The 17,144-nt window shown below is 62.2% G+C and overlaps 1 protein-coding gene across 1 annotated transcript in view; it reads right to left on the bottom strand.

The window, feature by feature from the left end:
• ADGRD1 (adhesion G protein-coupled receptor D1) overlaps positions 1-17,144 on the bottom strand; it is a 121,247-nt gene that overhangs the window by 13,185 nt on the left and 90,918 nt on the right. Inside the window, exons 17-21 of the mRNA XM_077761709.1 lie at positions 11,630-11,733; positions 10,168-10,279; positions 5,863-5,914; positions 5,010-5,076; positions 3,487-3,553 (exon numbers count right to left, since the gene is read on the bottom strand). Coding sequence (XP_077617835.1) covers positions 3,487-3,553; positions 5,010-5,076; positions 5,863-5,914; positions 10,168-10,279; positions 11,630-11,733 — 402 coding nt within the window. The remainder of the gene's footprint in view (positions 1-3,486; positions 3,554-5,009; positions 5,077-5,862; positions 5,915-10,167; positions 10,280-11,629; positions 11,734-17,144) is intronic.

Here is a 17,144-nt window from a genome sequence, read left to right on the forward strand (position 1 = left end):
GGGAGGACCAGAGCCTGCTGCCAGCAGGGAAATACGCCCAGCAGCGCCTGCCACCCCTCCTGGACACAGAAGGACTGAGGGGACGGGGACGGGTGTGCACATGTGGGTCAGCACCCAAGGAGCAGACGCTGCTGGGTCCCTGTGTTGCAGAGTGACCCAAGGAGCGCTGTGGCTGGGGCTGTGGCCAGGGCACGGCCTACGGTGGACGGAGCAGCCCTGGCTGCCCGCAGGCCTGCACAAGGAGCCTGGGGGGCTCGGTCAGTTGAGCGCCCAACTTCGGCTCAGGTCACGATGTCACAGTTCATGAGTTTGGGCCCCGCGGGCGACTCTCTGCTGTCAGTGAACAGTCTGCTTCTGCTCCTCTGTCCTCCTCTCTCTGCCCCTCTGATGCTCACACTTATTCTCTCAAACATAAATAAACATTAAAAAATATATATTTTATTTAAAAAAAAAAAGGAGCCTGAGGGTAAATACCCGGCCTCACCCCACTGGCTCCTCTGAGCTCCGGCCGCCACAGGGCAAACGTGTCCACAGTCAGAGCAGTAGCCCCAACAGGCTGGCCCAAGCGCCGGGGCACAGCCAGGGCCACAGGGGATCATGCGAGGAGGCGCCCCCTCTCCCTGCTCCCCAGCCCTCCCCCCAGAGCCCTGCCCGGCCACAGCCTGGGCCTCCCATGCCCCTCCTCCAGCACAGAGGCTCGGCTCCATGGCCACGGAGGACCTAGGAGACTCTCAGGGCCACACAAAGGAAGGAAATCATCCCCATCATCACCCCGAAGCATGTGTCACCCGGCGGAAGATGGGCATGGAGGGGGAGCCGAGTCGATCCTACGGAACGGCAGGGCTCGTGTGGGGGGTGGGCACCGCCCGCTGTCCCTCTCACCCCCGACACGGGTGACACCACATGGCATCCCTCATCTTGTCCCTCTGGAAAGCCGCACTTCTGTGCCGCGTGAGCGCCGTCTGCAGAATGTTAATTAGGAAGGAGTAAACAAGTCCGCCAGCATCTTCCCTCACATTTGCTTCTAATTACCCACCAGGGCCCACGGCCCAGCTGGTGCCAAGGAGCCTGGAACAGAGCCAGGTGAGCTCTAAAATCGGCAGCTGGGGAGTCGGGGGGGAGAGCAGGGGATTCATAAGACCCCCGCTCCATGCAGGGAGGAGCAGGCCCGCTGACTGCCTGCAGGGGTGAACTGTCCTCAGATGGCCGGCTGGGATGACAGATGGGGGAGGCAGTGAACAAGGACAGTGAGGGACAGGAGTCTGGGAGGCGTCCCCTCCCTCACCTGTCAGCATCCGTGTCCCCCCAACTAAGGCAGGATTCCACACCCTTCAAAGGCAGCAGCTCACAGACAGCGCCACGGTCTGGTGAGCACCCTGGGGTGTGCAGAGACACATCCTGGGGGCCCAGTGTGGGGGGTGCCCATGGAGGGTGTGTCCTGGGGTCCCAGTCAGGTGGTGCACACGGAGTGTGTCCTGGCACCCATTGGGGGGGCGGTGCCCATGGAGGGTGTGTCCTGGGGTCCCGGGGCAGACGTGCACATGGAAAGTGTGTCCCAGGTTCCTGGCCCAGGGGCCTGGCGAGTGTATGTTCTGGGGTCCCACATGGGGCCATGGAGATTACACACTGTGGATTTGCACAGGGTGAGCAGCAAGGGTGTGGGGAGGCCCTTCTGTGGACCCTCCCTTCCTGGTGAGCGCCCTTCACCTGGGGGCAGACACCCAGATGGGATGACAGAGACACCCCATCCCCCACCAGGCCTCACACCAAACACGCACCCAGGTACTGGACAGGGTGCAGGGCACAGCTCCCCACGGCTTTCCGGACAACCTCCAGAGCAGTCACGTGATACTGCTCTGGCCAATCAGCCACCTCCTCAGTGACTGGCTCTGGGACAGACATGTGACCCCTAGCAGCCAATCAGAGCCTGACCCGGGACTTCCTGTGACCACTGGCAACAGCATCTCCCTCCTTGACCCCGGCCGACCCGGAGGATCTGCGGATCTGCAAAGCGCTGACTCCGCTGTGTCTCCGCCAGGAAACCTGCCTCGGGTGCGGCCAGCACAGAGGCCACGGGCCCCGGAGAGCACCCGCTGACGTCACTGAGCACGTGACCTGCTGACATCACTGAGCCTTTTCTCCTTACGGGGGTTCAGCATGGCCTGTGTCTCTGGGGAGGGCGGAGGGCAGGGTAAGGAGAGGGGGGGAAAAAGGGGGGAGGAAGGAGGGAGGAACGAGGCGGGGGGAGGCCGACACCCACACTAACACCGATGCCCTCCGGGGCCAGGGCTTGTCGCCCTACCCGCCCCCGTGCCCGGGCTCACCCCCCACGAAGCAGTAAGTGCCATCTGTCAGCAGCTACTTCAAGGGCCACAGGATGTGGTGTAAAAGCACGTGACCCCTGAGGGGAAAGACGCCCGTCTGCCCGCGCCCCCACTATTCATGCTAACTTCACGGGAAACCATGGGTGCGGGCACCCCGGAACCCTCCTCTGAAGAACGGGGATCTGGCCAGGCGTGGCTAACGCTGCCCCCGGTGTCCCCCAGCAGGAAGACGCGGGGCCCGGACCAGGAGGTGGGGGCGCGCGGGATGTCCCCACACTGAAGGGGGAGCCCCATCCCATGCGTGAGCTGTTCCTCCTCTGGGGACCACACCCGGACTTTCTCGGGGCACTTCCTCCCCCACCCAGAGTCTACTGCTTCCGGGGAAGGTTGACCCCCAGCTCCTGCCCCAGGGCTAGAGCCGTGACCCAGGCCTGCCAATCAGAGTGCTCCATTCAGCTAGCTCCGGTGAGGACTGGCCAATCAGAACACTCTACTCTTCTAACTCCAGTGCAGGCTGGCCAATCAGAGCACTCCATTCCACTAGTCTGGTGAACTGGCCAATTAGAGAACTCCCTCCTCTGGGCACAGTGAGCAGCCCCGGATCTACGCACTCTAAGCCGGGCGCATCAGAAACGATAAAACTCAATCCAGAGACTTTTGCGGGAAACACAGGAAGAACAACAGCAAGAACAATGAAAGCTGTTTTTAGAATTCCACGAGACCCCNCCTGCCGGAGCCTGGAGCCGCCTGAGCCCGGAGCCGCCCGCCTGAGCCTGGAGCCGCCTGAGCCCCGAGCTGCCCGCCGGAGGTGGCAGCCTCCCTTGAGCGCTGGGCCAGGCAGAGCGGCCAGCGGGCCCACTTGGGAGGTCACCAGCTCCTCGGGTCGAGTTCTCTGTACCCCAGGATTTCGGGAACTCTGCAGTGTGGCTCCCGAGGCGCGCACGAAGGTCCCTGCTGGGGCCACGAAGACAAGGAGCGGCGAGAACTCGCAGGGAAGACCCCGCGACGCACACTGACCCTGGCAGGCTGCAGGCACCCGCACCTCCCGGCAAGCCATCTGGGGACGGGGGTCCTGGGGTGCACGCAGTGACCTGCGACAGGTTGCAGATGGGGTCCCAGGGCCCACGGTGTCTGGACACTCGCACCCACAGGTGGGACTTACCACAATGACGGACAGGGCAGGGGCCACGAAGGCCCAGACGGCGCCGCTGTTGATGGAGAGCCAGCAGCTGTGGACGGAAAGACGGTGTTACCTCCACACAACCGTCCCTGGGCCCCCGGGCTGGTCACGTCTGCCGGGGCAGGTGCTAAGGCAGGATGTTTGTCCACTAAGGGGTCAGTCTGAACAGCCAGAATCACAGTGAACCCCAGCTGATGTCCCTGCACCCTACCCATGACGACCTCCGGCCTCTCAGTTTTGGTTCAAATGTTCCACCTCAGGGAAAAGGCTTTTACAGGCCCCTTAGTCAGTGGGAAAAATCATAACCTCTGCAGAGTCTGGCCCAAAACCAAAAGAGGTTTTAATTTTACTACGAAAAATAAACGAACTGACCTTCAGCAGGGCCTTTGTTCTAGAGCGTTTCAAACACAGACCTGACTAACAGGCCCCTTCTGCAGGGACTCAGAGCGCTGAGGAGTCCGCAGGTGACACGGTCCTGACCATTCCCCTCAGCTCCGAGCTAAGGGTCCATCACACCTCCCGGCAGCACCCCCTAACTGAGCGAAAAGGCTCCCTGGACCCTAGCAAGTGCCCTGATTTCCAGAGAAGCCTCATCTGGGATGCGGGGTCCAGTTCGTCTAGGGAATGTGTCCAGCTGTCCCAGCCGGGAATCCAGGAGCTCGAGTCCCCTGCAATGTCGTTTCTTCCCAGAGCGTCAGGACGGCCAGGAGCCTGGGGTTCCCCGGGAGAGTGCGCCCACAGACCTGGGGACGGCCCCAGGGGTCCTGCCCACTGGCCGGGGTCAGGCAGGTGCAGGGCACAGTCCTCACCTCACCTGGTGTGCATGTCCCGCGGGGTGGCCTCGCTCTAACACCGCTCCCTGAGCAGCACAGGGCCCCCAGCTCACCAACCCCCAGGCCTGCATCCCGGCTCACCCTCACAGCACCCCCTCCAGAAGGAACCACGATGACTCCCACACCCAGACAAGGAAACAGGCCCAGAGGGGTCAGGGGACCCAGGTCCACTCCCAGGTACCTCTCTGCCCCGAGTCTTCCCTGAACACCTCCAGGACCAGGACACAGGCGTTCCCTGAGACGGGACATAGCCCTGTGAGTGCCCGTTCGCAGCTGCTCTGCGGAGGCAGCATTTCCGTGAAACACAGCGAGCCTGAGCGGCTCCCCGCCAGGTGCAGGGCTGCCCGGGGCAGGACAGGGGCAGCTACAGAGAGGAGCGTCTTCCCACATGTCCTTGCGGAATTCTACACGTCCCTGTCCTCTCAGGAAACTCGGGGAGCCCCCCAAGCCTCGCTGGGTGGGACAATGCTGCGTGTGACAATGCCCAGGTGTGACGATGCCAGGTAGGACAAAGCCTGGGTGCAGCTGGGGCTGTTCCCACCCTCCTGGGCTGCCCTTCCTGCAGGGCCTGGGGAGGCCGGCCCTGTAAAGACAGAGCCACGGCCCGGGGTCCCTCACAGGGGTCTTTCCCGTGAAAGTCCTGTCACACGCAGGGAGGCCCCCGTCACTTACTTTGTACTTGTTCCGTAACTGTTCATGGCAAATGATAATGAAATGATGAAAATCAGGAGAGGAAAACCTGTGGGAAATGAGAGCAGGAAATCATGGCGCGTGCTTCAGTCCCCTTTACTCAGCAAGTCCCTCGTTCATTTACGCCTGGTGCGTGTACGCCTGGTGCATGTACAGAGTGAGAGCTAAGTGCCGAGAGCACGGGGCTGCCCCTGCCTCCCGGAGCTTCAGTCTAAACCAAGGGCTAACTCGCATTCACACTGACCTGCACACTCACGTGCACACACACACGTACACACAAACTCTGAATCACATCCCTTATGAATCCAAGCCCGTTTCTGAAAACAACCTGCTCTGGCTGCCAGAAGAGCAGCGCCTCCCGGGGGGCCTCTGTCGGACCCACACCAGCACAGCAGCCTCTCCCCTGCCCTGGAGGGTGGGCCAAGGGGACGGACAGCAAAGGATCCACCCACCCGGTGGCCGGGGACACAGAGAGGGAGGGCTGCTGAAAACGAGGCTGCATTTCGCTTGCTACCCCGAACAGAGGCTGGGGGTGGTGACTGCATGTTGGGACCCGCCCGCCTGTGCTGAGCCTACAGGGCCCCAGAGGAAGGCGAGGCACACGTGCCCCTGGCTCTGCCCAGTGCCTCACAGCGGCGGCCTCCCTGCCCTTCTGATCTCAGTCTTGAGCAATGTCCTGGAATAGGAGTTCTTAGAGAGCTGTCCTAGCTCGGAGCCATTGCTCTAACGTCGAAACGGCCCAAGTGCGTTCCACAACGTCCAAGCTGGAAAGCCACCAGCCCACGAAGGAGCCCCACCGCCTCCAGGAGAGGCAGGCAGGCCAGGGGCCTCTCACCGTGGCCCCAGTGTCCACACACGGCCCAGGGCACCCTTGCCACCTGGCGCACCTGGTGTGCGGAGATCATATGGCACCTGAGGTGGCGAGGGGCCCGGGGCGGGGCATCGAACCCCAGGCGCCATCAGCCACCTAGTGCCCCAGCCTCGCTGACCAAATGCAGACTGAGGGTCATCCTCCCTCTGGGTCCACGGGGCAGCAAGCGGGCACAGGGACCCGTCCCGGTGGGTTCTGGAAGGTGCCGCCAGGACTGGAGGTACCTCTGGGGAGGGATTTTCAGCCTCAGCGGTCAAGGCCTTTGCTCCGGGCCCTCCTGTTCCCGGTCCCAGCCTGCGTCGGTGGCTGGCATCCCTTTGCTGCCCAAAGTACAACGGAGGAGCGAAAGGTGCATTTTAAGCACTCACAGCTCGTTTGGTCCCAAAGAAGATGCTGGAGGGCTGGGGCCGCCCCCGGGGCAGTGACGGAGGGCCTCCCTGTGAAGAGGGCGCCCCGCTCTCTGCGGGCTCCAAGGCACCACGGCAGGAGCCCAGCCCCCGGCTGAGCGCGTGTGATCAGAGGTGGGAGGATGAGGAGGCAGGAAGCAGCCGGCAGGCAAATCTTGGGCTCTGGGGCCGTGGGTGGTTCTGTCCCCGGGGCCGCCCAGACCTGCTGTGTGGCCTCCAGGAAGTGCCTGACCCTCTCTGAGCCTCCACAGTATGCACAGAAGAGAACCCGGGTCCCCAGGCTGTTGTGAGGACCCCATGTGATGCGGCCGTGTGTGTGAATAATGAGGTGTCCGACGTGTGAGCCCATCCCTATAATCACGTGCACTGGTATTCACCAACTCTGGTCCCTCTTCCACTGCTGCAGTTACCAGAAACTCAGATCCCAAGTGTAGGGTCATGACGGCTTCTGCAGACAATGTGGGGTCCCTCCAGCCCTCACATGGACGTTTACTTCACAGAGTTGAAGATGCGCTCTCTTTGGAATGAGGTGACCCTCCAAGGGACCATGCTGGTGGCGTGGGCCCCCTGATGTCCCAGGAGGGGTGGAGGCAGCTGGCAGCCAGGACAGAGCAAAGAGCTGAGGGAGAGGGTCTCAGAAAGAACAGGAGAGGCAGCCAGGAGACAAGTGGTCTGACTTTCTGCCTGAGTCCCCAGTGCCACCTGTCACAGGCTTCTGGATGCTTCTCTGGGCATGTGGAAGGTTTGCACACATTGCCTCAAGGCCGTTGGGGCCACCATGCTCATTTGGGCCGTGGGGTGTGGACAGAAGTGACACATGCCTCTCTGGGCTGAGCATTTAACTTCCAGTGTGACGCCCCTCCATGTCCACATTTTCTCTCCCAGCAGCCAGCACCGGCTCCAGGCAGCGACCCCTCCAGCACGGGGACTGCCCCTCCCACTGCCACGGCTGCTAGGGATACGGAGCAGAAACAGGAAGTAGAGATGTGCAGCTTTCTGGCAAGGAGAGCTGGACGCTGCCCAGTGGCCCTGGCCCAGGCACCTGCCTCTCTGCACCCAGGGGTGGCGCTGGCCCACACACCTGGCTCTCTGCACCCAGGGGTGGCCCTGGCCCGCGCACCTGCCTATCTGTACCCGCGGGCGGCCCTGGCCCGCACACCTGTAGCTCACCCTCACGCCAGCTCCTAGAGCTCCAGATCAGCCGAGGGCAAGGGGGGTCCAGAATTAACTACAGTTAGGTACGTGCCCCAAATATGTGGGAGCTCACGGAATTAAGTTGTGACAGAGAAAAAGAAAGCAGGCTGCATGTCTCTCACTTCCGAGCGTGTACTCAGAGGGACACGTCCGCCGCACGGATGTGTAAACTTGTACATGTTTACCATGGTCCCCTCTCTTGTTCACTCACCTCACAAGTCCTAACTAGGGCTTAACATCTACCAGAACCTCAAGGTATGTCCTTGATTCAACACCTTCCCCCCTACTTGGCTTTGAAACACAGTGCCCAGGGTTTCAAGACCGGGGAGGACGCGGTGGGAAGAAGCCTCCGTGAGAGGCGCCCCCCTCGGCGGGGTGTCCCTGCGCCCTGGGTCAGCCTCTGGCTCCTTCCTAATTAGTAACTGAAGGTCGAGAGGCCCCGCCGCCCGCAGACTGCCTTTACTGCAGCGCAAAGCGAACTCCACCCCAACCAGAATGAAAGATGCCGTTCGTAAGCCCTGAGGAAATGAGCGATGGGAAAGCTGCCGGGGATGCCGGGGACGCCAGGGACCCCTGCCTGGTGCTCTCTGTGCAGACAGCTTCCGTCAGGGGCCGCTTGCCCAGGCACCCGCAGGGACTGTGGTCCCAGACAACGCTGTCGGACAGGATTATAAACTTGGGATTCCCAGACTGCCTCACTTTTCGGAAGACCTCTATGGTTTATATAAAATCTCTCAATTTTTAAATATGGGTACAAATAATTGATTTTTTCCTCTAATACTGCAGCCCAAATAAGAGCCCAGGGTCGCACAGGCTCTGGGGCACTCACAGCGGGACGTGGGACATCCCGGCCATCACAGGCAGCTTCCGCGTGGCCCCAGCACCTGGGAGGTGGCTGCGGAGGCCGGGAGGGTGCAGGGCGCACCTCCACCGCACCCCAAATGTATTACATCAAGCAGCTCCAGGCACAAGCTAAAGATGTTTCTCTTCTCCTTGCACAACGAAGACTGTGAAAACTAAATCTGGGTGAAGAAAACCAGGAACAAGTAGCAGGTCCCTAACGGTCAGTGAACGTTTCCAGCAGATGCAAGAATGTCAGGTGACACGGCCCACTCTACACAGACTCTGGCAGGAAGCAGGGACTCCTGGGGGTGTGGTGGGCAACAAGGAAGCTCACCGAGTCCAGTCAGTGGGGAGGGGGACTTCCAGAATGAAGCCATGATCTGCTGCACATACTCCTCAGGGAGACAATCCTAACTGGTGAAAAGTAGCCTAAAAGCCCCACAACCATTGAAAGTCTCTGTGTGTTTTCCTAACAGCATTCAACAAACTGGGAAAACCTTATTCAAGAAAACCTACTGAGTCTTGGTAAGAAGAGAGGGTCTGTGGCCATTGAGCCACGACTTGCTCCACCCCAAGGAGACAAGGCTCCCCCGCCCTGGGCCCATTGAGAGCTACACTATCTCACGGGGGTGGGCCGCCTGCGTTTCTCCTGCAGAAGCTCTATTCCAGGTATGAGCAGCAGCCACCAGACCTCCCTTCTTCCATCCAGCCGCCACGTGCTGCGCGCAGGACCCGTCCCCGTGATGCCTGGCTGAGGACACCGGCCCTGACTGCCCTCACCTCAGGGTACTCGCAGGGCAGAGGCTCCGTGCTGCAAGAGGCAGGCTGACGTCAGAGGCTGCCCACCCCTGCGAGGGCCACACTCTAGTGCTGGGGTGCCAGTCCCAGAGAAATGAGACACGGTCCCTGCCGCAGCTCCTGAGCCGCAGTGGCTCGTCCCAGGTATGGGGGATACATGCCATTAGCACAGGGAAGTCCAACGCACTCACCATGGGAACAGTTTTTTTTTTTTTTTTTTTTGGAAGAGAGCATGGGGAAGTTCAAGTCTAAGAGCATCTGGCTTCTTGGAGGTGTGTCATATGAAGATGAAATCACATCCAACCTACTCCAGTCTGCCCCATCCCATCCCAATCTGCCACTTCCTACCCCTGCCTCCCCCACCCCATCCCCATGTACTCCACACATCTTCCCCATCCCATCCCCACCTCCCCCTCCTTTCTTCACCTCNGAATTGAAGACAGAAACGGCACGATTACGTCGTGCGCTCCAAGCTCTGCTCTCACAGTGCTCCCCAATCAGCTCATTCTCCCGACGGCACCTGGTTTCCCGGGGCGCGGCTGGAGGTCCCTAATCTGCCCCACGTGCACGTCAGAGGCAAGTGTCAGGCCTGCACAGCTCCGTCTCTGCGTCCCCTTCCTGGGGGCGCCGGCCACCCACCATCTGCTCTGGGACCGACACCCACGGTCACTCAACATCCGCCACAGAGCTCAGGCCACCTGTCACTGTGAGCAAGTCGGGGGAACCTGACTCCCACAGCTCTTAAGCAGGAGATTAGGGCTGCACAGCCCGGCCAGGCTCAAGGAGTGGAGGGCCGGCCTGCGTCAGCTCCCCACATCGTGTCCCCCATGCTGCCAGGGCCCTGGGCCGCGCTGGAGCACCAGCACCTTCCCTGCTGAGCCGATGGTGAGCAGAGAGCCCAGCCCAGCCATGCCTTCTTTGCCTCTCCTGGACGAGCCCCTGCCCTGCCTGGGGGATCTGAGTCCAAGAAGCAGCATAAGGTGCCAGACATCAGAGGGAGGCGGGGAGGGACAGAGGGGCTACTCACTGTGCCAGGCTTGAAGCTGAAGCTGATGAGCAGGAGGATCTGGGCCACGAGAACAGCGAAGGACAAGTTGGCGTGGATGTGGTAGCGCTGATTCCGGATGGTGCTGACTGAGCTGAGGGCAGACGTGCAGGGGTGAGGCTGGGCCGGACACAGCTGCTCCCTATCATCCCCCCCCCCCCCCCCTGCCAAGGGCTGCCAAAGAGGACTTTATGAAGCCCACCCAGATGCAGTCACTCCCCACTGCGGAACCTCAGTGGCTCCCTATTGCTCTTGGAAACCAGCCAGCTCCTTCCATGGGGCTCACCCCTGCACAGCCTGCCCCCTGCTTCCCCTTTGGCTCCTGCTCTGACCCACCTCGTTCCTCGTTCCTACTCCTGCTCACAGTGCCCTCTCCTGGCTCTCAAACACCCAGCCGCCTCCAGGCTCGGGCCCTGGCACCAGCCACGCCTCCCAAGTCTGCCCTTGGGGAGGACTTCCTGCCAGGAAAGTAGCACCTCTCACCTCCCTTGGCATTGCTGGCCAGGAAGCGCGTGCTCCTGCGTGTGGGCTCCCGAGCAAAGCTGACGGATGACAGACCGAAGAACGAATGTCCCAGCTCACACGGGGCCTGGCTCCTGCCTGCCGTGGATGCCACCGGCCCCGCTCCCCCTGTTCCCAGAGTTCTGGAGGGCTGAAAGCCTCTCCCTGCTGACCATGCTGCAGCCCCCGGCCCTGGGACCCTGCAGTCACAGCCAGGCCAGGGGCAGGTGTCCTCAGGAGACCAGGGCAGGCGAGGAGGGACACAGGGCTCCCAGAGGAACCCCTGGAGCATCGTCCCCCCTGCAGAGGAGGTGGGGGAGATAAGCTCCCCACACCCCAGGTGTGAAGCCACAGCCCGGGCAGCTACCTGGGTGTCGTCACTATCGTCTGCCCGTGAACAGGGTTTGATTCAGTTTCCTGTCCCAGTTCAGAAAGGGGCACCAAGGGATTCAGTTGCCCCCTGCCCCCTGGGGGCTGCACAGACCCCCTGAGCTCTGGCCAGATGTGGCTTCCGCCAGGAGGGCCAGAGGCCTCCTGGAAAAGCACCTTCCGGCCTCTCCAGAGACCCCTTACGGAGCCACAGCTTTGGTATCTCGGGGTAGGAGGTCCTCGGTTCTGGCTCTTGCCAGTCCAAGGGTCAGGAAGCCTGTGGAATGGAGGCCCTTCCAGAATTTTCCAGCCTCACTAAAGCAGGGCGTCCTCCAATCCCACAGTCTCCCTTCCCTCTCTCCCCCCTCCTCCCTCGCACCCCCGACCCCTCCCTGCATCCTAGATCTCAATGGAAAGTAACTTTGGAACAGCTGTCTAGCTGTAATGCAGGATGTAGAGAATCTCACTGGGACCGGGCATCTGCCACGCGTGAGCACAAACGCCAGAGGGAAATCAAAGTGGGGCAGGGAGGCGCTGACACTTCCACCAGGGCTCAGAGTGGAGGATGACTCACGAGAGCATGGCGAAGGTGACCAGCGTGAGCACCAGGCAGACCACGGACAGCGAGCAGCCGATGTAAGTGATGGACAGGAGCGCCACCTTCTGTCCGTGTGTGAGCTGCGTGGGAAGCAGAGCAGAGGGGTCAGCGCGGGCCGGTGGGGACAGGGCTCCCCCTGCAAAGGGCCCCAGGGCTGGTCCCAGCGTGCGTGTGGTGGTGACCACCAGGTCCTGCCTCTCCCCCAGATGCCCTGTTACCACCACCAACACAGGTCCGTCCAGTCCCGTGGCATCAGCCCTTGGGTCTCTCTGGAAGCACCGCCCCCAGTTGCCCCACCAAACCCTCCAGTTCCTCTGCGCATCCAGCCTCCGTCTTGCCAATGCCTAACCCTGTCCTCCCCACCTGTCCCGCCCCCGCTGCCACCTGTGCCCCGTGACTCCCGGTCTACACCACAGCACCCAGGGCTGACGAAGCCCCCGGCCCCGGAGCCATAACGCCCATAAAGTCCCAGGTAATGACCCAGGTGGGTTGCGACTCCTCTCTGAGGTCCCCCCAGGTCTACATGCCCGCGGTGCCGAGAGCAATGCCAGGGAGACGAGACGTGCCCTCTGTGAGTCTGTGTAGGGGTGGCTGTTACCCGTGACGCCAAGTAACGCATAATGAACTTGGGAAATGAATGGCAAACAAATCAGACGCAAAACCCCAAAGGACGGTGACACAGGCCACAGCACACCTAGCAGCACAACCCAAATGGTGGCTCCCTCGGCCCCAAGAGCCAGAGCCTCGGGTCAGGCTCACTTGACCCTGGATTCCAAAACACTCCATGCTCCCTGAGCAAGCCTGGGAGACCAGCTTCCCAGCGCCTGTCCCTGCAGGTGGTCACTGCTGTGCTTCCTGCGGTGGCTCGTGGCTGTGTCTGTATCCGAGACCCAGCCGGAGCCCCGTCCCCATCGCTGATGTCCGTCCACACTGGACACCAGACATCAAGGTCCCTCCAACCTTGGTCTTGACACCCCAGGGCCCCAGCCTCCACTCGTCTGAACCTAATCAGGAAGAACAGGAGGCAATTCCCAGGAGGTAGGGGAGCTGCTGGGAGGGCTGCGAGCCCGGGGGCCCCGATTCCAAAGACCGGGGACTGTAAGTGGCTGGCACAGAGCAATTTGGGAGCCAGCAGGACTGTGCCTGAAGACAGACAACTTAATGGGTTTTACTTCTTCCAGATCTGTGAGTCACCACCGGTCAACTCACTCCCTGGGGCTATGAGACACTTTAGAGCCGTGACAGAATGGGGGCGGGGAAGGAAGCCTGGAGCCTGCAGCCCCAGAGGCGGGGGGGCGGGGGGGCGGGGGGGGCGGGTGTGCNTTTGGACCCCAACCTTCTCCCCTGCAGGTGGGCGGGCCGGAGGCGTTTCGAGTCATCAGGTGCCCAGGAGGGCGAACAGAGCCACCTTCCCATGCCACAGGGCCTGAGGCTCCGGCTCCTGCAACATATCGTTAGCAGGGCTCCCGGGGAGTGACGTTCCCGGTGTCAGACCGGCTGGCGACACCGCGTTCTCCGTCCCGACAGACACTTCAGGTGCTGTGAGCAGTGCAGGGTCCGNGGATGGGCTCTCACAGTGGGGGCGGTGGTGACTTTCAGGGGCTGGGAATAAAACCGAATACATAACGCTGATACTGAACAGAGAACGTCCTCTTTCTTGCTGTCACAGGCAATTGAAAAGTCTCCTTGTCACCTCGGTGGCTCAGTCGGTTAAGCATCTGACTCTTGATCTCAACTTGGGTCGTGATCTCACAGTTCGTGGGTACGAGCCCCACTTTGGGCTCTGTGCTGACAGCACAGAACCTGCTTGGGATTCTCTCTCTCCTTCTCCTGACCCTCCCCGACTCTTTCTTTCTCTCTCAAAATAAATAAACTTGAGGGGCGCCTGGGTGGCTCAGTCAGTTAAGCGTCTGACTTTGACTCAGGTCACAATCTCACGGTTCATAGGTTCGCGCCCCTGCATCGGGCTCTATGCTGACAGCTCAGAGCCTGGAGCCTGTTTCAGATTCTGTGTCTCCCTCTCTCTCTGCCTCTCCCCTGCTCATGCTCTGACTCTCTTTCTCTTTCTCTCAAACATAGTAAAAAAAATTCTTTTAATAATAGATAAACTTTAAAAAAGAAGGCAATAAAAGTGTCATTGTTGCCATCACAATTAGCTTTGCCTGGAGATGTGGACGAGCATCAGATTCCAGAGGTCACGGACATCACGGACTGAGCTCTGCGCAGGAACTTGGGGCCGCCTCCGCCACTGCGGCACCCGCCAAACGGAAATGAATTTAAACAACCATGGAAATGCGAGCAAGTGACAGGTGACAACCGTGCCTGTGTGCAAGAGCTAGCCTGGCTCCGTGAGGGCCTCACCCCGTGGCCTCAGGAACACCCTCTCCCCCTTCTGGCCCTGAGCCAGCCAAGTCCACAGGGATCTCCACACGGCCGGGCCCCAGCTCCTCCCTGCCCGCTACCACCCAGATCTTTCTCCCACAGGGCTGGTGAGCTCCCATTAACAGATCTCCCGCCGTGTCACGGCCCGGAGCTCTGAGAACGCTGGTGTCCAGAGGCGTCTGCTGAAGGCTGGGGGGCGGGAGGAGGTCTCCAGGCTCCGCCCCCACTGCCCACCCCCATAAAAGACTTCCTTAACCTACATCAGCGTGCATACATGTCTTGTGGACACAGCAGGGCCGCGCCCCTCCGCTCACGGACTTGGGAGCCCCAGGGCCCTGGCGTGGACGGGTTCACAGCGCGGAAGCTTCTGGTGTGCATGCGGCGGCCTATCGGCCACACTCACGGAAACCCCGCCTGTTTTCTGCTGGCCACTCGGCCTGGAGCTTCTGATGGACAGAGTCCAGCCCTAGCTTCGCACACACATCTGCCCGACCCGCCGTCAGCCAGCCGGAAGAGTGGATGGTTCAGACAGGAAGCCTGAAAGTGCCTTAATTGGGCACCTGCTGCATGTGGGGAGGGAATCTCAATGGCAGCCCTGGGGGTGAGCAGCACAGCTCTCATTTTCAGGTGGCGAAACGACACAGCCAGCAAGAGGCTGCGCCAGATCCCCCCAGACAGCCTGTGCTTCCAGGTGCAACAGGCATGCATTAAGCACCACTGTGTGCCAAGCACAGAGCTCACACGGCGGTGGGGACGCAGACAAATGCACAAGTGAATAAATAAGGTTTTAGTTCCAGGCTTGGATGAGGCCTGATGGAAACACACAGGGGCCACAGTGCAGGCGGCTGGAGTGCATGGGGAGGCCTCCGATCCGAGGGTCCTCGGGATCCCCCCGCCCTCAGAGCCCACCCGTCCCCGAGCGCTGCTGGTTCCTCCACTAACCCAGCCGCGTCCTCTCTTCCTCTCTCCTCAATCTCCAGAGCCCCCGACCCCACTGTGTCCGGACACCCGCACTCAGGTCTCCACTGGGCAGGATGTCGCCCCGGCCACTGACCCAGAGGAGGCCCACAATGCTTCCCTCACCCTGCCCCTCGGCCTCACCCCCCGGCTGCTCTGTCTGGAGGCTTCAGACAGGAGAGTGGGACCCTCCCCATGGTTCGGCAGACAGCCTTTGACATGGGAAGGGGCTCACGAGGGCGTGGGGAACCCTAGAAGAGCAGAGCAATGACGGCGAGGTGCCCCAGAGAGCGGCCACGGCCCCGACTCTTGGGGGCAGGAAGGTCGAGGGGAGGAGGGGACAGGAGCAGACCTGCCCGCGGAAGGCCGGCAGGGCCGGGCGCACCTGGCAGACCGCAGCCTGCCCGTCTCCCTCCGGCTGGACTTGGTGGGAAGCCAGTTGTCAAGGGAACCAAGGCCGAGCGCAGTGAAGGACACGTGGGAAGCCGCAGCCCCCTCGCTGGGCCCCCAGGCTGTGCACATACGCTGCCCCTCGCGGCTCCTGCCTCACGTGGTTTCCTGCGCCTCCTCCACCCACCTCGCTCTGCCCCAGCGTCCTGTCTCCCGGGGACAGAACCCTGTCTCTCTGCTCCAGAACCCAGCTCCCGGGGCCTGCGTCCCCTCAGGCCACCTCTCTGACCCCCACTGAACCACACGACTTCGTTCAGCCCGGGAACAGCAGCAGCACGTGGCCACACGGGCGGCCCGGGTTCAGTGACAGTCCCTGGGCTTCAGCTGTACCTGTGCCAGCAACACACAGAGTCGAGGGGGCAGGTCAGGTCCCGTTCCAGTGACGGGGACGAGCCCACAGCCCTGAGGACAGGCAGACGTGAGCTCCTGGCTGCTGAGGGCACGGCTGGTGGCCAGACCGTGGCACCCACAGGCATGCACGGATGGGGACCCCCCCACACACACACCGTGCACAGAGAAGTGGCTCCTGTGTCTTCAAAAAGACTTGTGACTTGCCTTCCTCAGGCTACCTACCTCATTAAAGGAGTGAGCTGGGGGGCCAGGGCTGACCCGCGTCACCCCCTTGTCACCCGCACCGTCCACCCTCAGGCACACGGCTTGTGCGCTAGTCTGAGGCAGCTGGAAATGCAGAAGCCGCCGCAGCCTCTCAGGAGCAGGACGTGTCATTCCCGGACGTGTTAACGAAGGGGAGGGAGGCGCCATCGGGCAAGAGTCAGGACAGGACCCCCTCCCCCAGCAGGACGGCCAAGCCCAAGGCCCACGGCACGGTCACAGGCCAGGGCCAGGAGAGCACCTCTCCTCACCTCCCGCCGGAGCCCCAGCTGACGGGGACCCAGGGCCCGGGCCCCAGCACAGCGGGGTCTGCGAACACGTTCCCGCCGTGCCCGGCGCTGGGCAGCCACGTCCTGGGAGGCATGGAGCTCACGGCCCTGCCCCTGCGGCCAGCGGTCGGGCTGGGAGGCCGCCAGCCCCCGGGACGCAGACAGAGGCTGTGTGATCCCACCTTTAGGTGCAGTGGGGGGCGGGGGGGGGCTTCAACACTGTGCTGCACAGTCCACACATCCTGTCAGGGGAGGCTGTGGGGGGGACGGGGACCCAGCCCACCAGCCGCCAGACCCCCCACTGCAGGAGGCGGGTCAGAGCAGGCCCCACGGACGGGACAGCAGCCCCAGGGTCCCCCGGGAGGGACGCGCTCGCCCACACAGACACAGGCCGAGGGCTGCGGGCGCCTGAATGTCTCCACGCGGAGGCCAGGGGCCCGGGGGCAGCGAGGCCGCTCTGCACACGGAGCCGCAGCCCCCGGGGTCTTTCCGCCACGCTCCCCTGTGGGCAGAACAGAGGCCACACGCTCACGCCTCCCGCGGGAGACACCTCCGCTCTCCGTGCCGTGGCCTTCTCCCTGCGCGTGTCCCATCTTAGGACACGGAGCATCTGTGCCCTCCTGTCCCGGCCCGCCACACTCCTGCAGGACCCCCNCAGGGAGTCGGGGTGCCTCTGACACTCTGCTCTGCCTGGCAGCCCGGAGCTGACCGCCCGACCCCACCGAGCCCCGGGCCTCCAGATCCCTCACGTCAGACCCTCCTGGACGGGGGCATCCCTGCTCCCTGGCTCGTCACCCTGCATCCCTGCTCCCCCCGGCGGG

Source organism: Crocuta crocuta, unplaced genomic scaffold, assembly GCF_008692635.1.
Source record: "Crocuta crocuta isolate KB4526 unplaced genomic scaffold, BGI_CrCroc_1.0 scaffold862, whole genome shotgun sequence".
NCBI lineage: Eukaryota > Metazoa > Chordata > Mammalia > Carnivora > Hyaenidae > Crocuta > Crocuta crocuta.